This window comes from Molossus molossus, unplaced genomic scaffold (genome assembly GCF_014108415.1).
Source record: "Molossus molossus isolate mMolMol1 unplaced genomic scaffold, mMolMol1.p scaffold_m16_p_19, whole genome shotgun sequence".
Lineage (NCBI taxonomy): Eukaryota > Metazoa > Chordata > Mammalia > Chiroptera > Molossidae > Molossus > Molossus molossus.
In genome coordinates, this window is record NW_023425354.1 from 27,299,882 (window position 1) to 27,322,142 (window position 22,261).

The following is a 22,261-nucleotide window of genomic DNA, read 5'->3' on the forward strand; positions in this document are numbered from 1 at the left end:
TTTTGTACCTTTGTTGTTATATCCTTTTATGGAGGCATGGTCTTGTATTTGGCTGTGAAAAGCCCACCTTGGGAAACTGTGTTTAGAAACCATAGTAATCATGTGGAAGTGACTCTTCCACCTGGAGTTAGTAAATCAAATGCCAAATCCAGGCAGGTATTTAGGGTGAGACTTTAAAAAATGGAAGCTCTAAATGCAATTAGAGTAGATCCTGGAACGGGGAAAGGACATTAGTGGAAAAACGGGGAAAATCCAAATAAAATCTGTAGTCTAGTTAACAGCAATGTACCAATGTTAAATTCTTGACTTTGACAGATATACACTAGTTACATACGAAGTTGACATTTGGAGAAACTGGATGAAGCATGTACAGGAATTCTCTGTACTGTCTTTGAAACACTTTTTTTTTAATCCTCACCAAGGATATTTTTTCATTTATCTTTAGATAGAGTGGAAGGGTGGGGGAGAAACATCAATGTGAGAGAGACACATCGATTGGTTGCCTCCCACTCAACCCTGACCAGGGCCAGGGACAAACCTCAACCGAGGTATGTGCCCTTGGCCGGAATTGAACCCAGGACTCTTTGGTCTGCGGGCCGACGCTCTAACCGCTGAGCAAAACTGGCCAGGGCTCTTTGAAATACTTATAATAAAATTATTACAAAATAAAAAGTTTATTAAAAAGCATCAATGCAAAGCAAAGCCCTACCTGATCTGCTTATTAAAAAAACAAAAAAAACAATAAATAAAAACTGGAATGCTAAAATATGTAAGAGAGTAGATTTGTCAAATTTCTGAAGCAAGCAGAAAACTGAGTCTAGATGATCGTTGATAAATAATGTTCAGTATATCCTAAAAATGTTAAATGTTGCATGGCAGCCCAAACTACTTTTTTTTTTTTTAATGGAATTTGGTTTGGCTCAAAATTTTTAAATTACTTTAACTTCACAGCTCTCTTTCAGGTTACCTGCCAGGCAGTCTATTTAGATAGTGTTGATAATATAATTTCAGTGGATTTGCTGTGATGCAAAGTTTGAGCAGTTTAACCCTTGGTCCAGTATTTGAGAATTTTTCTAGTTATAATGGAAATTTCATAGTGATGCTTTAAACATAACCATAAGCTTTATATCCTAATCAGTAACCTAATAAGAGCATTTCTTGTGGCTCTGGACAGCAACTGTTATATTAAATGTTGTTTGTTTTTCTTTTTAATTTTACTTTTCTTCTCCACAATAAACTCCACAGTTTATTTCTCTGAAGGTGTTCTACTCAGTTATGAACATCTACCTACCACTGATCATAGAAGAGTCTAGATAGGATAATCTAATTTATGGAAGGAGAAGCCTACAGCCATTTTTTTTGTTTGTTTGTTTATCTTTTAAGAATAGTTTATTGATTTTTAGAGAGAGGAAGGAAGAGAGAGAGAGGAACATCGATGTAAGAGTGCAACATGGATAGGCTGCCTCCTGCAAGCCCCCTACCGGAGATCAAGCCCGCAACCCTGGCACCTGCCCTTGAGAGGGTTTATTGAACCAGCAACCTCCCAGTGCACAGAACAATGCCCATCCACTGAGTCACACTGGCCAGGGCTGCCATTCTCTTTTTATTGAATTTATTAGGGTGACATTGGTTAATAAAACCAAACAGGTTTCAAGTGTACAACTCAATAAAACGTCATCTGCATACCATATCATGCGCTCAGCCGTTCTCTTTTTATCATTTTATATCCTCCCTATCCTTCCAGTTTAATTGTAGGAAATAAACCTTTAAAGTGAGGCAATGCAGATTCTATGTAGGTTGTTTGGTTTCACTGCTCCCTAGTTGAAATCCAGGGCCAAAACTCTACAGTGTTTACTGAGATTAGCATTGGTGATTTCCTTTGGAAATTAGTATTTGAGATAATATTAAATTCAGTTGAAAATCCCCTTTTCATGTTTGTGAAATGAACTGAGCAGCTGTTGGTGTCCTTTTATCAGCAGACTGTACCTCTGTTTAGGGGATTTTAAGGAAAGCCATTTGCAATGCAGAGCCTTTTCTTCCGGTTCCTGAATGAGCTAACATCTTCCGTCTGAACCTTTTAAAGTATCATAATAGCATGGGCCACTTGTACAAAATATAATCCAATGTATGTTGAAAACACCCAAAAGAGATTAGCATTGTTTTAATTGCATAATTCAGTATTGTATATACATTACCTTTCATCAAAGCCATTTTACAGAACAAATATTACCTTCTTAGGGCTTTTAGAATTCCTAAGAGGTTGGTTGCATGGGCTATAAACTAGAATTATAAAGAGAGAACTTTCTTAAGATTGCAAAACAAGTAGTGATTGAAATTGGAATAGAATCCAGCAAAGTCTAGGTTCTCTATATTTTTACTTCTCTTATTTTTCAGAACAGGAAAGCATATTGACCTTGTTACATTATATTATGCATGGAAGTTTAACCCTTTGTGTAATTTATTCTATTTCATTTGGAAATATAAGAGAAAGAAGCATTCACGGTAAAGGTCATAATTAACGGAGACATAGTATATATGGATACATAGTTATATAGCTATATTTTAATTTTTTAAGTGTGGTGGAGAAGTTTTTCTCTGGTGGCAAGAGGTCTCCCTGCTCTAAGCTAACAGTTGCTAAGTTCTAGTTAGAGAGTAGTTGAATGGAAAACTTCCCATCCAGGTAAGTTGGTTTTTTAACTTATTTATTTGTTTCTCATATGTTAATGAATAGTGGCTATGTCCATCAAGTAAAAACTATATATTTTTGTGCGAATATTAGAAAAAATATACAAAGACCTTTATAAAGATGCCCAAAGTATGACCTTACTTTTTTCTTTTTTGTCCCTCAGGGGGAGACCAAGCTGAAAATTACTTTGGACAGGACAGCTCCGATGATAATCACAGTGGAACTCATGGCCCTTCTCTCACATCAGATGCACCTTTTTTGTCAGATTATCAGGATGAGGGTGAGTGTCATTTTTCTGGATTTGGGTCATCATACTTTGTTACTTTTTGTCCTGGTGTCTTTGCCCTTTGTCATTTGACTCAAACAGCCTTCGGTGGATTCTCTGAATTGGTAATCACTAGTTTGCAAAGAACAACTATTTGTTTCATTGCGGTGCTGGTCCTCCTGGGTAATCCAATACATCTGAAGTTAATGTATTTAGGAAAACACTAATTCCATATTGGAGCAGGAAGACATCATTATTGATCTTTTTATAAGAACTATAGCTCAAAAGCTAAGAGGGTATTTTAAGATTGCAGGGCCCAATTTACCATTCTTTCAGAGATTTTAGCTTTACTGAGTTGCATGAGAATTAGAGCTTTCATTTAATGATTATTGGATTATTGATTTATTGTGGCTTATTTGAAATTTTTAAGCTCATCATATAATAATAAGATATTATTTTTCCCCATGCTTTGAACACACCTTGACCATATTGGTGTTGCTTAAGGGGAAGAAACATGAACCACAGTGCAAATATTCCTGGAGCATCAATTGTACTTGAAGATTTAGGAATGGGAGGATTTAAATAATTCAACTGTTATAAATATTATTTTTATATTAAAACACATTGGTGTGTAATAGAGTGGAATGCAAAATATACATGAATTTTTAAGATACACGAATATACAAAATTTGGCTTGGTGGCTGCTAGTTTCTGGCTCAGACTCAGATATCCCAAGGGTGGGGGTTCACTGTGCCTCTTTTGGCATCTGGCCACTTGAACAGAAGGTTTGATCACCACTGATGCACACGGTTATCTTATCAAAGTCTCTCTTGTGCCTTTCCAGTGGGGGAAAAAAGGTAGAGATGCTACTAAACTGAATATTAAATTGGAAACTTATTACTCACTTAGGGATTGGGAGTAAAGTTGGTAAATTATTTCTTATTTCTCTTTATTAGTCTGTAATCTTTCATTTATTTTTCTTCCAAATTTCCCTATGACTTTGGCATTTTGTGAGAGTTCTTAATCTCTGTGTTTCCTTCTCTTTTTAATTTATCCATGAATTCTTATTTCATTTAGCCCTTTTGGTGATTCATATTTTCTTCCTTTAATTAAATTGATAACCTCTACATCGGAACTATGGATTCAATCATACAGAAACACTTCATTTTGCTTGAGCATTGAAAACTAGCACAATCAGTAAGACACAAGTTTTAGAAATTGGGCCTTGTAATGTGAGATCTGTATATTGGTTCAGGTATTACACTAAAAACATTGGTTGGATTGAGAGCTTAATAATTACATTGGTAGCTGATTAATAATTGTAGAAAATTAACAGTGCAAAACATTTTAAAATTTTTTTCATTTGTTTTTGATTAATCTAATGCTTGACAGAATTAGAACAATAGTATCTCATTAATCCATAAGTCACTTATTTGGTACTTCCAACTTTCCCAAACACAACTGAAAACACAATAAGTAACCCAAAAAGACCTCTAAGTAGAAATAGATGTTCCTGAGTCCTGTGTTAACACTTATGTACCTTATTCTTGGAAGAGCCCCTGAGGCCTTCACTGGGGATTTCTCAGCTCAGAAATTTTTAACCATTATAGTGTTTTGATTTCTCAGCCCACAGTAGAGTGAAGCATCAAATTAGAAGAAGGGGTACTGTAAAGGCATCAGTTGAGGTATAATCAACTAACATTGAGATAAGAAACAGGAAAATAATTAAAAATTTATATAGAAAACAAAATTTATAATTAAAACAAAATTTAAATAGAAACTCAAAAAACATAGCTGTCTGGGGCCATATCATATTGTAGAGAGAAACAGCTCAAACTTTCCTCTAAGAGCTCAGTACCTTAATAAAGTGAAACTTTTTAGCTAGCATTTATTGTGCACTTACTACGTGTCTTGTATCTATGTTCTAAACACTTTGTGTATATCATTATTTAATCCTCAATATAGCCTGAGGAGGTAGATATTAGGATTATCTTTATTTTATAGGTGAGGAAACTAATACCAATAGAAGTGAACTTATCTAAGATCACACGGCTAGTATGTAGTAGTGCCAGCATTTATACTTACACAGTCTGGTTCTAGAACCTCTGCTCTTAACGACTCTGCTATTCTTAGTATTATCCTTATCTGAGTTATCCAAAAAGATGGATTCGTGTTCCAGACATTTTGGTTAAGACTATACAGAGACACATGGCATGTTTAAAAATATTTTTATTAAAAATAGTTGAATTTTTAAAAAAACTTTAGTGTTGCCAGACAATAGTAATGGTAGTTGCCAGAGGTAAGGGGGTAGGGGGTTGGGGGCACCCTAATATATGATGACAGAAGATGGTTTGGCTTTGGGTGAGGGGTAAACAGTACAATATATAGAGCTTGTGTCACAGAAATGTGCACTTGAAACCCATATGATCCTATTAACCAATGTCACTCCAATAAATTTAATTTAAAAAAATTTTATTTAGTGTTGAAATTTTTCTATTGTCTGGAAAACTCTAAAATGGAGGACTTTGTTCTATAATGGTTCCTCATAACAGAGGCATTAACTATATTTGTAATATTAAACTCTTAATAAACTTTTATTTTTAGTTCTATGCATAAAAGTTAGAAGAATTCCCAAAGAGACAGTCAATGGTAGAGATTTGTTTATGTGTTAAAAATTTAATTGTAGGATGATGTGATAATGTTTAAATATGAGTTTCTGCAAAGCATTGATTCTAGCACGTGCCTGAGTGCTTGATAAATAATGAACCCAATAAATGTTTGTTTCCTTCTCCTGAAAAATGAAGATGTATACATTTTCTGTAAAAATAAAGAGGTTAGAAAGATGTTAAAATTTTTAGTAAACTTATCCTGCTTATCACTATGGAGAACAATAACACTTGAAACACTACTTATTTGTTAGTTTTACAAACACTTATTTAGAGATTATAAGGTAACAGCAAGGCACTTTGCTAAGCTGTAAGTGAAATATGAAGTAAAAAATCAGACACAGTCCCTCCCCTCATGGAGCTTACCATCTCACTGGGAACACACACTACTAATTAGTAGACAAATAAACAAATATAAAGTCAGTGTCTTCAGTTCCTGGTGAGATAGCTAAGGCCATCCTTTAGAGAAAAAAAAATACTTTAACTTTCTTTGTAGTTCCATTATTTTAGGCTTTTGGAATTTTATCTTTATTAGATAACAAAAGGTCACTGTTAAAATCTTTCATCTTTGTCGCCTTCCACCTCCAACTAGAGCAATGTCCTAAAGGTACAATTATGAAAGGACACATGGTTTGACCCATCCACCCATAACTTCAGTGATGAGAAGCAATAACCGTGGTGTGTGTCATGTTTAGGACATGCTTTTGTGAGAACTGCAAAGAGATCTGGAAGAATATAGAAACCCAGCCAGGTGCACAGCAAAAAATGAAAACCAAGGTTACAAGCTAAACCATGCATACAAATGAGAGCATGTTGCTGCCTAGTCACAATTCCTTCTTCTTTTCCTTTGTAAATGTTCTCAAACAGGTGCATGGCTAGGAATGAAAACTTGCTAACCAGTAAAAACATTTAGATTTCTAAACCTAGGGAGGCACACTTTCTACCAGATTGAAGGAAAAAAAATGTAGTATGAAATGCTGAATACAATAACTTTACAAGAGTCAGCCGACTATGAGATCTGACTGCTTCCATGGTCCAAATATACAATGGATTTTAGTGTGTCTATAGTTATTTTATTAGCATAATGAATAACCTCTTTGTACATATATGTTTTAAAAGAAGAGATGGGGAAAGTGATCATTCTATAAACAGGGTATAGTGACTCCTTCTGGAAGAAAAAGAAAAAACATTTTATGAGAAATGAAACCTAAAATCTATAATAATGTATTATTTATTATATACTATATCTTATTCCATTCTAATTAAGGAAAAGGTAATGAATGGATATTGGACAGATATATCTGGGAAGAAGGGGGAAAGAATGTTTTTAGAGCTTATTTTTACATTAGGAAGTTGAAGGTTTAGAGAAGATTCTTATTCTCTAGCAAAATGAAAAATAGAATTGGAAAAGTAAAGACCTGTAACCATCTTTGGAGAAGAGTAATAATGAATAAGTGAAGAGCCTGGTATTAATCAATTTATTATATGCTACTTGATTTAAAAGAAATTACAGACCTGTTAAAGCACCAGTAGTGGCCATTTTAAACTCTATGTCTTTTCTGAAAAGTATATTAGAAAGAGTATAGCTTATTTGAAAATAAAGAGAATAGTTTTTTTATAGCTTTGTTTTGCCCCCCCTCTTATTTCTAAAAATATTTCTCTGCTTTCATTTGATTCTTAAATAAAAGTCCGTTTTGGATTTAATATTATGAATAATAATAGACTAGTTTTTGTTGATTGTTGTGTGTTTTATTTTTATAATAATAATAGGAAGAAGATATTATCTTAATATCTTTCTAATGAGAGAAAGAATATATTTTAAACAAAACTATTTTAGAATTGTGAAATAAAAATGAAGGTTTAAGTTGTTGATTAGATTTTTGTGGCTGGAATTAATTTTGTCTTAAATTTCATTGTACCAAAGTTAGAATCGTGGAATCTGGGAGCTGGAAGGAATGATAATCATCTAGTAACAGGAACTATTTATTGAGTATTTACTGTGCTGTACAAAATGCTTCCTGTGAATTATCTCATTAAATTCTCAAACCATCTCAGAGAAGCTACTGTTAGTCCCATTTTACAGGTAAAGAAATAGAAGTTTAAAGCAATTCAGTGACTTGCTAAATGATGACTTATCTAATCCAGAGGTCTGGGCATGGGGATTGAATTCTAATAAATTCTACTGCTTTTTGAAGAGCTCTGATTAGCTGGATATTTATCCTCTAAAACACCTACTCTTGTGGACTTCACATCTCATTCTCCTTACTGCTTTTATCCCAGTGAATATAATGTTCATTTAAAAAATAAATATAGTCAAAGCTAAAAATTATCCTCTAAATACTACTTTAACTGTATCCTACAAAATTTGATATATACTACTTTCATTATAATCATAATTCCATTCTAACTATTTTGTTATTCCTTTTATGATATCCTTTTTAACCTACATGCTATTTAGAAGTGTTTTTGCATGTGGTTTAGTTTTTTTCTCCTGGTTTTTGTTTTGTTTTAGATTCTACGGATTTTTAAACCTGCTTTTTTATTTTGACTTCTAATTTTATTACATTATAGTCTAAAATCATAGTCTATGTTATTTAGATTCTTTGGATTTTATTGATACTTTTTTTGTGGCATAAAATGGCTATTTCATGCTCATGGGCTTTGTGTGCTTCCAAAGTATTTACTGAATACATTCTTATTATTTTTAGACTTGTAAATATTACTCTTCAGATCTTTTTATATTCTAGCTTTTCTTTTATTTGCTGAAAGAATTGTGTTAAACTCTCCAATCACAGTGGTAGATATACCCATTTTTCCATGTTTTGTTTTACATTTCCAAGGTCATGTTACTGGATACTCATACAGAGCTCTAATTGTTTTAAAAGGTTTCCTCTTACTGAGCTGGAATTCTATACCTACAGTTTCCACTTATTAAGCTGGTTTTGCTATCTACTCATAGCATTCCCTGATAGACTTTATACTCAATGAGTATAAAAGATGTTTGTTTACAAGCCAGTTTCAGACACCCATTGCTGAGAGTTGTATATAAGGCCTGATTTTAGTATATAACTTATTGTTTCATAGAATAAATAAACTGCATTTCTTAGTGTTTACTGATGTATGTGAGTTAATGATGCAGTGATGAGTGGTAAGTGACCTCACTGATTAGGTAAATCTCAGGCCGACAACTTTGGGGAAGCACGTGTGTATTTTAGGACTGCTTTATTTGGAATGTTAAAGGGACCTATTGCAGGCCCAGTCACTGCTATCCTAATACATTAAGAGTTAATGGCCTAAAGCAGCAAGCTATTTGCTTCCTACTCACTGATGGAGTCAAGCCCATTACTTTCTTTGTGTGTACTTTTTTTTAATGACATAAACTATGTGAACATATTTAGAGTTTTTAGTTCTTTTTGTTCTATGATATGAAGATAATGAAAGTGATTCAAGATAGTCTCTCTCCATATATAAATATGTAAATAAACATATGTGCATACATACATACATTCAGTAAGCATTTATCTCATTTTCTTTTTATTCTTTAGACAGTTGTTTTTATCTTTGTTGCTCACAGGTATATTTTTCTTTAATAAGAGCGCATGATTCCTGTCAACCCTAATGGAAGTTATGTTGCATGTGTTTAGAGTGCACGCTGTGAAAAACCCTAAAACTTGTTTCCATGTCTGTGTTTTGGGGGCCAAAGAACAAATTCCACCATAAAACACATACTTTCGTGAGCATGGTGGATTTCTGAACAAGTTTCTATTGGCTTCAGGTGAGTCCAACAGATTTCAGATCATTGTTAGAAATTAAGGACTCGATGTTGAGTTAACTGTGATAAGGGTAAGTAAGCTGTCACTCGGGATTGCAGTGGCCTCCTTCATGAAGATAAATGTCTTATTAGATCGAAGACATCATGTCGTTTATATAGTCTGGTATAAATCACAGATGAAGATGACAAACTGGGTTTCAAAGTTAACAGTAATTTATATAACTTAAACAAATGATTACCAAGGATTATACATGTTCTGTGAAGAATAAAAAAACAATAACAGTTATCTGTCTGTGAACTACCCATTTTTCATTCTTCAGCCCAGCATGTTGGGTTGTTGGTTTGTGTTTAAACTCTAACCTTCCGTCCAGTGCCCAGTAAAGCACTCTCACATATGTTGATGGCTGGATATCTCCCATAATGATTCTTTCACTAGGACAAATTCTCGGAAAATTTAACCCAAGTTTGTACATAGAATCATGGCATTTTAGAGCTGGAAGAGATTTGGTAATCACCTAATCAAATCTCTGTTTTACCAAAGAGGAAACTAAATGTTATTTTATTTTTCCTTTTTCTTGAATTTATTGGGGTGGCACTAGTTAACAAAATTATACAGGTTTCAGGTTCACAATTCAACAACACATCATCTGTATTGTGTGTTCACCACCCCAAGTCAAGTCTCCGTTCATTACCATTTATCCCCCCATACCCTTCTCGGCCACCCTCCACCAACCTCCCCCCAGCAATCAATACTGTTGTCCATGTCTATGAGTTTTTTGAGAAAACTAAACTTTAGAGGCTAAGTGCCTAGGTCCGATGGCTAGCAAGACACAACTAGTACAAAAACCAGGACGACCTCCCTAGGAGAGGTATCTCCCAGTCCACACTATATACGTTTCCTCACCTGCATGATCTCAGCCTGCTTTTCAGTATAGAGCCAAACAGTTTTGCCGGAGGCCTGATCATGGCTCTTAATCTATTTCTTGAAAGTTTTAGTCAAGTTCTTCAAACATGTGTGTCTCTCTGGCCTATGTATGTTCTTATCCTATTCCCAGAATAATTTGGGAGCAGTACATTTTACAAAGAATTTCAAAGAGCTTCATAAATGCTAACAATTATAATTATGAATAACATAAAATAAACGCCTCAATTGATTTGACATAGAATTACTTAGTTATCTTTTTGGCTTTTTCGTCTGTTATAGATGTTAATACACTACCAATGAAGAGTTACTGAATAACTACACTGAATGCCTTAATCAATTATAAGTTTAGAGGCTGTTCCAAGTATACAAAGAGAAATAAGGTGTGATTCGTTTTCTTAGTGGGTAAATAATCTTAGTGTGAAGATTAGATACCTCCACAACAAAGTACATGGTACCTAATCAAGTACTGATTATTAAGGACAGAGTTTTCAGGAAAAAAAAAATTGATTGGACTTTCAGTAGTTTGGAAGAAAGTCAAGATAATATTTGGGCTGCACTGTGGGTGGCCAAAGTGTTTTTGAAGTCTTCCAGACTATGAATATGAGCAAAAAGTTCATTCTTTGAAAGACCAAATATTTATTTAATTTTCACTACAATTAGCATTGAAATAACAGTGGCCATTTTTAAGTACAAATAGTTGGTATTTAAGTGAGTGAATTGGCAGATGAGATTAAGCTTTTTCATACTGCCTCAAGTATTCTCTCTGTTTCTCTTCAAATTCTAAACTAGTCAACAAGTTTAATGGCAATGTGAAAGTTCTAGTATATGATTATTGGAGGTATTAGTGTGGTTATTACAGTGGTAGTAAAGTGATATGCAGTGATTTATAATTAAACATGGCAACTACCTAAGAGGTGAACACTGAATTACCTAAGGGTTAGCTACCTTACCTGGGGCAATCATGTCTAAAGTTCTAGAGTTCTGGATTCCTAGTTATGATTTTAACCACTAGACCTTCCTTGCTCAAGCTTCGAAGCTGTTGACCATTTTTACCTCAAAGTTTAATATTCACTAAAATATGAAATAATTTTGTTTAAGAATTTTCGGGCCAGCCCTGGCTGGTTTGGCTCAGCGGTTAGAGTGTTGGCTCGCAGACCAGAGAGTCCCAGGTTCGGTTCCTGCTAAGGGCACGTACCTCGGTTGCAGTTTGTCCCCGGCCCCAGTTTGAGTCGTGTGGGTGGCAACCAGTTGATGTGTCTCTCTCACATCAATGTTCTCTCTCTTCCTCTCTCTCTCCCTCCTGTTCTATCTGAAGATAAATGCAAAAATGTCCTCGGGTGAGGATTTTTAAAAAAAGAATTTTCAAGCCAGCCCTGATTGGTGTGGCTCAGATAATAGGGCATTGTCCTGTGCACCAAAAAGTTTCAGTTGTTCTATTCCTAATCAAGGCACATGCCCAGGTTTCAGGCTCAATCCCCGATAGGGGACATGCAGGAGGCAGCCAATCAATGTTTTGTTCTCACATAGATGTTTCTATCTCTCCCTCTCCCTATCTCTCTCTAAGTATTAATAAAAATATTTTTAAAAAGAATTTTAAGGCCAAATATACAGATACTTTACTTAATTTATATAAATGTAAATGTATATTTATACTTAATATATATAATATTTTCAACTCTTCATGCTTTGGTAATCTTTTTTTCTTTTTATTAGCCATAAATTATTTTTGGCCTATCATAGAACTCTGACTTTTCAAATAAAAGGAAAATATTAATAATACTATTTGACACAATGCTGAAGTACCTGGTAATCTAGACTATTATGGTCTACTAGGGAAAGACTGTTGAATTCACAACCTTTATTACACTTATGCTGTAGACTGCCTGCCTCTCTGACCTTGAGTGACAGCTTCTTTAATTCTGGGCCCTAAGTAGCTTAAACCCAAGTACATAGTCTAGTGGGAAAGAAAGATTACGCAGAGTGGTTTTTCTGGCTTGTAAAATTGGGATTTATAGGGGAATTGTTCTTTGATAGAAATTTTTCACTATAGGAGCCTTATCCAATTTGCACAAATTTCTATAAGCTGTTAGGATATAGCTTATATGGCTTAATATATTTTAATGGAATGCCCCAAAAGATAAACATTATTGTTGTCATGGTTAATTTTAAAATTATTTTATTTCATAATAATACTCCAGATTTTGTTTTAATCAACAAAACATAGGGTTAACTGGGTTCATGAGCTCTCCTCTCTATAAATGATCATTATCATCATTGAAAGACATTTATGAATGCCCAAGAACATAGTTGGGCCTAGAAATTGTCACAGCTTAGGGAAAAAAATCACTTGAGTTATCTAATCTAGCCCTTCTAATGAATTCCCATCATTCTTACTAATATCTCATTTAATTAATTATCAAATATAGCGATTGTGCTTTGTATCCTTCCTTTACAGGACATCTTTCCCGCCCAACTATTATTACTAATTTATTCTTCATGTCTAACCTAAACTTTTCCTTCCTTAGTTTCAGGCCATTGCTCTTTTCTATACCATCTTCTGAGACTGAATAATTCCCCTAATTCATTTATATTGTTACCTTTAGAAGGTATTTAAAGACTGTGAACATTTATCCCCAGAGTCTTTCACTTTTCCAAACTACATAAATTCCAGTTCTCTTAATCCTTACCTCATTCTGCCCCTGTCATACTGTCCAATCCTTGGGTATTTTATAACACTCCTTGATATTTTCTATTCCAAGGAAGAGCTGCCTTTTGGGGAGGGAAGTGGGAATGGGAAAATCTCATATAAACCACTATAAGATGCCTAAGTGTTTATTTGATATTGGCGTTGGTGATCATCTGGTGGGCATGCCATGTAGTGCTTGCTTTGGCATATGTTGGGATATATGTGTATTTTAAAGTCTTAATGTATTATGGCCTGTTGTAATTGAATGTCTATAAAGTAGCAGTTAAGAGGGTTTTATAGACCTTAGAAGAGATCAGAATTCTCTAGCCCCCTCTTGTGGTAAAAGAAAATACTACTCTTGGACTTTTCTGGATTTTGTTTTAGTTTAAGAGGAAGGTTAAGATACACAAGTTCTCAACATGTGAGCAAAGGAAATGAATCTAAGAATTTAAAAATTATAAGTATATATTTACAAGTGTACACACCCTCAGATATGAGAAGTTCCTGTTATTTTATATTATTAATGTTCTAAAACCAAAAAGATATTACTTTCTTAACAACCATCATTTCAGTATATTTTTATTACACAGATCAGGAGGAAGACAAATAAAATAAAATCATAATCTTAAGGGTTTTATATTCCTCAATAGATAAATAAGGTAGGCTTGGATATGAATTCTAAACCAAACTTACAGGTACTTTTTTCTTTGCCATTATAAATGAATATGTTAGCATTTCTAACAGGTTTAAATATATATACTATATCTCCAATAACATACTAATTTTACCAGTTTTATCATTTATTATTGTAACATTCTTTCTATGGTGGATGCATGTCAGATATTCATAAAGGTCTAGTAGGTAGCAAACAGATGAAGGGAAGACAACTGGCATGCAGATGATTGATGTGTATTGCCTATGGAAAAATTTTCTACAAATAGCACAAAATTATGTTTGCTTTTCTAGGAGACCACTAAAAATAACACTTCTCTATTAAAATAGTTGATCTATAGAAAAGAACCAATGAAAACTTGCTATTAATATGCCTTACATGACAATCCAGGAAGAGATTAAAATTAGACACTGTCCCTAAATAGGTACTTTTTAAAGCTGTTTTTAAAAACCTTAAATAATGGTTAAGGTGGATTGCCTTTATGCCCAAATCACATTCTAATGAAAATATAGGTTCCTATTTAGCAATTCTGAGAACTCTAAAAATAAATTTGAGACCATGCTTTTTATTTTTATATTTTTTACAGTTTACACTCAATATTATTTTGTATTAGTTTCAGTTGTACAGCATAGTGGTTAGATAATCATATACTTTACACAGTGTTCCTCCCAATATTTCCAGTACCCACCTGGCACCATATATAGTTATTAATTTTTTCCAAAAAGGGTCATTGAAAACTATACTAATTGGAGAATTGCAAAGGTAGAATGGCATAGACATAGCAGAGCAAAATGAAAAAGAGCTGGGCACAAGTGAAATGAGTTTAAATATTGTAATGATTTCAATATTAAAAAGAAAACTGGTAATTTTGACTGATTCTCTTTTTCTCTCCCACTTGAAGAGATGATCATTGTTATTTTTTAAATAGGGAAATTAATTCAATTTATATGCTTTTCCCTTAAGATGTGTGAATAAAATTTTAGCCTCAGCCATTTATTAATTTTAGTATTGATATTCCTCTTAATATATGAAGGCAAAAATTAACAAATCTAAGGGTGATATCTCAATAACAAAGCATTTACAGATCTCTGTAGGAATAGCCTAATTTTACACTTAGACAAAAACAATAATTTGACAATGTTTTTGAGATTTATCTGTAATCAATTTAAGTAGTCTTATACATCCCCTGGTTTCCTGATCTATGTCAGGTTTCTCAGGAAAACGCTGGATCTGATTTTCTTTCATATAAAAGCTGCACTTTTCATGAGACAGACTAAATTGTGGACTTTCAAAAAAACTTTGGAACATTCTTAAATGAGTAAAGAGTAGAAAATGGCCCTTAGTTATTATACCTGTGCTATTTACTACAATGTATTTTTCAGTTGGTTTGATCAGCAAAAAAATTGAAACTGCTCTTGGATACACATTCTTTGACTATTGATTTTAAGTTAGGTATATGTATTTGCACAAAACTCTGAAACATAACTTTCTTACTTAGAAATATGTCTTTATGTGACTATTGGGAAAAGAATCATTTTAGGACAAATCTTTATTAGCCCAAACTTACTAATCAGTTTAAGAGTTTGTATTCCTTATTTTAGTATTAAAAGTAGGGAAATTGTAATAATTGATTTCTTGGATGATTATAGTTAATAACCGTATAATATAGAAAGTGTTTGCAAAGTTTGACATTTGTAGCTATAAGGAGCTGTCAGAGGGTCTGTTGGAGTGTCATGGTTGTTGTCAAAGTACAGGATAGAAGAGATTTTCCTAGGAAACTACATTCTTGTTAAGTGTTTTATTATAAACATTATTTCTTTACCATATCACTGAAGTCGAAAGTAAGGCAGATTACTTCTTTCTTCCTGGCTTTCTCACTCTGTATGTGTAAATGCTTACAGCTGTAAAGCAAGCATCTTTCTGAACTTTCCTAAGGAACACCAGGACAATTCAGGGAGCTCTTCATGTGGAATCTTTTGCATGTTCGCTTCTTCAAAAATAACACATTTATTTAAATTTGATAGTGTTATTTTTAAGTGTTTTCCCCTTAATTTGGAATTCATTAAAATTCCTTTTTCATTTAGGATGAGACACGTTATAAAGGAGCCAAATAGGAAAAACTTTGTACTGTTTTGTTGACTTGTTCAAAGCCTGCTTTTCAAAAAAACAGCTACTTATTGCCCCTACATTTGTTTCATGGATAAATTATCAAATTGTAATATAATTTCACTCTAAATATATTAACTTTTTTAAAAGGTATATTTTATTTAGTGTTAAAAGACAATACATATAGCTTGTCTTACCAGTGGAAAGACATTTTTCAGCTATATAAAATCATAGCTTTATCTAATTGAGAGAGGAAAGTACACACATGAATGACTTTGCATATTTGGTACAAAAAAAATCAAAACAAATGTTGGAAAAGTTGATATTAATTCCAGTTCAGTTAGAAAAGCTAGATTATTCCATTGAATGTCTAGCAAAAATAAATGGAGACTAACTTGTGAAGGTACATAAATTTATAAACCTTTAGGATGTTTACTTTTTGCATCTGATTATGACTTTCAGCATTTTTGTTGTTTCTTATATTCTTTTTGTTTATTTGTTTAAGAAGTTAGGGAGAAATCACTGGAATTGCACAAGTGATGAGTTGGTAAATTCTAAAAGTTGCATTAATAATTAGGACACATTTTACAGTTCACTTATGATTGCTACAATGTGGTATACTATGTATAGCAGTTATGACTGTCACAGTATGAATCCCTGTACAGAGCTTACCAAGATCCTAGTCTAACACTGCAGAAGCCAGACCTAGGTAAAAAGTTTCATACTCTAAGTTTACTTTTCCTATATAGAGTAGGCAAAAAGTGAGTTCTATCTGATTTAGTTATAATGTTCTTTAAACTCTTACCCAAGTTATCACTCACAATAATTTGAACATACTCTGTTTTGCAGGCCAAGTGATATAAGAGCATACTGGGTATGATTTTCAATACATGGCAAAGGTGTAAAATTAAGAAAAGATTTCTGTGAAATTTTTTGCACACTCTGCTAAATGAATTATTGAAATTCCAATAAAGAAAAATTTTAAAAACCTAAAAAGCTGTATGGGTTTTATTTTTCCCTCAATCCTTTCAGCTCTCATAAATGTCTCCATGAAAGCTATATCTGCAGGATTAGAAAAGAATATATCCTATAATATTTACCCGATCAGGAGGACTTTTTAAATGCGGCATCTCAGTGTGAGATATTGACTGAAGTGGGCTGGCAGGATACTGGCCTGGCAGATACAGCAGGTTTGCAGTAAATCCATGTGGTAAAAAACCCCTGAGAAGTTTTTGATTAAGAAACTTTTACTAGCCTTTAAAAATGAAATATGCTGGTCATTTTTTAAATGATAAAAGCAGATATTTTATGTTGTTGTCTGAGCCAGATTTTGAAATATATTTTAATGAGTTTGTTGTAGAAAAGTTCCTGGATTTCTAAGATACTAACTTAAATTATCAGTCACAGTTCAGCATATCTAGAAAACATGTAAAAAGAAATGATAAAAATAAGCCTATTCAGCAAAAAATAAGAATAAAGTTTTACATCTAAAGCCAGAGAAGAGTTAATATTGTCATTTTTAAAGTAAATGTTATAAGTTATTTAAAGTTGTCATAATATAACAAACTTCTGAATGGTATAATTTAAAAAAATTTTTAATTAACAAATATAATTTTAAAATATTTGTAGTTTTTAAAAAACAAACTAAAATCATGCCTTATAGATTACATTTCTATTATAGTAGGTAAAAGAAATTATTAATTTAAAACAATGTGAAGAGACTCTAAGTGCTAAACAATTTTATTGGTAAGATTAATTTAAAATAATATTTTATATAGAATATTACAATTAAAGTTTATAATTTATTGAGAATTAAATTTTGAAAATAGTTCCTGTCCTTCAGAAAGCCACATGCTTAATGAATATATTATCTCCTTTCTTAGATGTTTTATTAACTTGTCCTTCTTAAATTTTGCATAAAAGCTAACATTTAACCCAACTAGACTTTTTAAAAGTCTTATATGATTGAGTATTTTAAAACATTTTTTATTTAATGAGGTAAGAGCAGAGGTTAAAAAAAGAGAGAGAGAGAGAGAGAGAGATCTAAGTCTCAAATTGATTTCTGGTTGCTGTTGAAGAAGAGCTATGTGTCTATATACCCTCCCAAATTAAACTTAATTTTTTAAAAATCCTCAACACTGCAGTAACAAAAACTGCTCCTTAATTCACTGGGACTCTATGCTGTACTCTACAATTTCAGGAGAAGCAGCTAAAACAGTCGGCCTCATTCTTCACCTAGATAATGCTTTCTCTGCAGCTAATAGCTCCTTGTTCATCAAGGAAACGAATGTGCTCAGTGAGGACATGCTCTTCACCCACTGCTCTTTGTTCTAGGGTCCCTCAGACTGATTATATCAGCCCCAGCACTGACAAATATCCCCCCAAACTTTAACACTATGTTAAATTGAGTTATGAGGTTTTAAGGTTACACTCCTCTGGCTAAAGGTTGATTGTCTCTGAGAGATAAAGGAATCATGCTCCATGATAACAGAATCCTTGCCATGGTATAATCCTGGTTATTGAACTCATAGCTCTCTTTATTTGGTTACTCAGTCACTTCTCTCTCTCTCTCTCCCTCTCTCTCTCTCTCTCTCCCTCTCTCTCTCTCTCCCTCCCTCCCTCCCTCTCGTCTAAATACTAAATTGGTGATCCACCACTCTCCACTCCCCCCTGCCCAAGGATATTAAGGCCCACAAGCATTCTAGCAGATGAAGGAACAAGACAACTCAAATAGAACAACTCCTTGAAATGTGTTGTCACTTTGGGTGTACCAACTGCTAGAAACAATAGAGTCTCGGTTCTTGTTTGCCCTTCTCTTGGCTACATGAATGTGTAAGAAGATCTGAGGATACAAAATACTTCCCTTCACCTTCCCCCAGCTCTCCAGTTTCTCATGCATGTATTTTGTCTCTGTTTTTAAATAGAAAAAATGTTTTTGGATTATGCTCTGAAGGCAGAAATTTCAGACTTGCTGTACGGGCAAAATTTTAAGCTGCAGTTTGGGTTGGTGACAGTAACGGTGACAGTTCTGTGTGCCAATCTTTGCAGTTCCAACCCAGCACACCATTCCATAAATGCTTTTATAATAGTAAAAACTACTGAGTAATGGTAAATTAAAGCCTGACTGATGAATTGTGAATACTCAATTTTCCCCCTACATCATATAAATTTAAGAGAATTATTCTGAGTGGAATTGATAATACCGTAGAGAAAAACTTTAGTTTAGCTGTATTCTAGGAATAACAGAGGAAAGCCTATTTAGGGAGAAGTGTTTAAACAATGCATAAGACCGTCCTACAAAAGATTTACTATCCTGTCCTTCATTACCAACAGCAACAATCACTTAGCACCTAACTATACTGAATATGTGGCACTCTATAAGGTTAATTAATAGTACCTGCATTGTATAATAAATTTATGGAATGCCTACCATATGCCAGACATAGTGTTTTACATACATTATCCATAATTATCATTACTGTGCAGTGTAGGTATTACTATTCCCATGCAGAGGAGGAAACTGAGCATCAGAGAGGTTAATTTGCCCAAGGTCCTCAGCTAATAAAGAGGCAGAGGAGGGTTTGAACAAGTTTCTATACATCTAAAGCCCATAATCTTCCCAAAATGCAACACTGTCTCATTGAAAAGGATGTAACATTTGTTACTACTCCTCCAGATACTTGTGTACACTGCTAAAAGGAAAAATTAGAGACTCCAGAGCTACTTGGGAAAGCAGTAGTGTATTTATAAGTCTACCATTAATTGAGCACCTACCCTCTGGCAGTCATTGTGCCAGGCACTTACACAATTTCATGTAGTCACCTTTTAAGTCTAATATTCAGAAGCTAAAGGGTGTCTAATTTCAAAACTTATATCTCTTCCACCGTACACCATTGTCTACCAAGATGGTAGAGAAGAAGGAGAGAAAAGGGGCTCTAACACAATGTTGTCCAGTAGAACTTTCTTCCATGATGAAAATGTTCTGTAATAATTGCACCACCCAATAGAATAGCCTCTACCATTTGGAGCTACCAAGCACTTGAAAATGTGGCTAGCAAGACTGATAAACTAGAATTTTTTATTAAAATTTTAAATTTAAATATACATTTATTTTGGTCGGTGAGCAGAAAATATAATATACAAATCATGTATGATAGAAATGTAGACTTGAAGCCCCTATGATCCTATTAACCATTGTCAGCCCAATTAATTTAAAAATTGAGTATATGACTCTATACACACACACACACACACACACACACACACACACACACACACACAAACATTTGCATAGCCACATGTAGCTAATCACTGCCATATTGGAGAGTGCAGCTTTAGAAAAATGGCAACTTCTTAACTAGATAGTTCGGGCAACCTGGAAATAGTGTTTCAAAAACTTCTTGAAAGATGCATAGACTGGAAGTTAAGTGGGCAAGGGAGAGGAGAAAGAAGGCTCGGGCATGGACTGTAGCTGAGGAAAAGGTCAGAGATGTGAGGTAGGTGAATCGGCAGAGGGCTCTCAAGTAAATTTATGTGAGAAGCCCAGAGAAAACAGGATACGGAGGGGAAGACGGGAAGTGCTTTGAAGAAGAGCATTAGAATTCATAGTAAATGGATTTGCACAGATTGAAAGGTAAATAAAAATCAGCATTTTTTTTAGTATTCACCCGCTGTAAATTATTTCTCGACATTTTGATGAGTAGGTTTAGTGTGAGTTGTTTAAATAGTACTGTGATGTTTGTGTATGGTAGAAGCTTACAAGGCTCTCATCCCACAGAACTCCTGAGTCATAGAGGTGTAATTTTCCAGGGTGGGGCTGGAAGACTGTCATCTACGCCTTTATAAATATTCTCTAAGTTATATAGATCATTTCCTTGTTTCAAGTCAGTGCCATATCTAACCTTTCTCAAGAAATTAATTCTCCAAACATTAAACTATTCTTTTGTTATAAAAGTATTTAAACTCCTGCTAATAAGTAATGCTGTTACTAATTTGTACACGTTCATAGCATTTTACAGTTTAAAAAAATCTTGTCTGAATGCATCACCCCATTTGACCCTCACAGCTATCCTGTGAGGTTAGTGGTAGGTATTCTTGTCTGATTGGTGAGGGAACTGAGCCTGAGATTTGTCTGGGGTCACATATCTCACATGTGGCAGAGTTGGAACCCAGATAAAAGCTGGGCCATTACAGGGTCTGAGTTCTCTGACCATACTCTCGCCATGGTTGTTTTTCAGCCTTCAACTCCCTCTGCAGTAATAAGTACAGATATCCCAGTGAGCTGTAATACTTTAATGTGTAGGTTTCCATTTTTTTTTTTTTTTTTTAATCCTCACCCGAGGACATTTTTGCATTTTTTGTTCAGACAGAGCGGGAGGGAGAGAGAGGAAGAGAGAGAGAGAGAAACATCGATGTGAAGGGACACATCGAGTGGTTGCCACCCGCACGACCAACCAGGGCCCGGGACAAACTGCAACCAAGGTATGTGCCCCTAGGGGGAACCAAACCCGGGTCTCTCTGTACCGCAGGCCGACGCTCTAACCGCTGAGCCAAACCGGCCAGGGCGGTTTCCATTTTTTAAATTAGGAAACTAAGGCACAAAAACCTCAAACATGAATCATCAAGCCTTTGGGTCCAACTGCAAATTTGCCCGAAAAACAGGACAACAGAACATGTCCAACTGTCTGTGAGTGCACAATTACCAAAATGTGAACAGTGGGAAACTACCAGTTGAATATCCAAGATTTTTCAACAGATAAATTTTAAGGAAAAATAAGGGGTGAAGGGCAACATGTAGATTAAAAGAGATTTACAAGAAATAACAATTTTTTACATGGGCAAGATTTTTATTTTAAAGAAAATAAAAATTAAGGTGCAGGTATATTAGAATCCAAATCTGAAAACTGATTTATTTTCTGGTGTATCACTTAGTTTCTTGACTTATGCTGAAAGAGTGTTCTATTAGCCTAATATTTGGCAATCCCTTTGGAAGATACATATTTAAACAGTTTTAGAAATAAATAGGTAGTAGTTGCTCTTTTGTATATTGACTCTCTTGGTCCATTCTGAATGGCCACAACCCTTTGCCCATTCAGTTTTCTTATCACACATTTGTCATCACTTAAAACAGTTCTTTGGAAAGAAAATATTTTGGATTGAATAGCTTTATAATAAGTTCCTAGTATTCTGTAAATCTTGGTAGTGCTCAGGTTTATGGTCATCAGTACAAGGATAAATCTAGGAAAATACAGTGAGGAGAAATTATTAGATATGTTATTAATGTCCTGCTCCAAATTGTGAAAAATTACAATGAGAGGCAGCAACCTTACAGATGCTATTTCCAATCAATTTCAAGCTCCAGAAGATTGAAGAGCCTGAACCATTTGACCTGTAGAGTTTCCCATAGGCTCTGATAGTTCCTTTTGTTTTTATCCTGTTTTCCTAGCTTTGAAACAAATGAACTTATCCAAGTTTCAAGAATA

The 22,261-nt window shown here is 34.1% G+C and overlaps 1 protein-coding gene across 1 annotated transcript in view; it reads left to right on the top strand.

Moving 5' to 3' along the window:
* SKAP1 (src kinase associated phosphoprotein 1) overlaps positions 1-22,261 on the top strand; it is a 287,139-nt gene that overhangs the window by 86,716 nt on the left and 178,162 nt on the right. Inside the window, exon 4 of the mRNA XM_036267707.1 lies at positions 2,850-2,966. Coding sequence (XP_036123600.1) covers positions 2,850-2,966 — 117 coding nt within the window. The remainder of the gene's footprint in view (positions 1-2,849; positions 2,967-22,261) is intronic.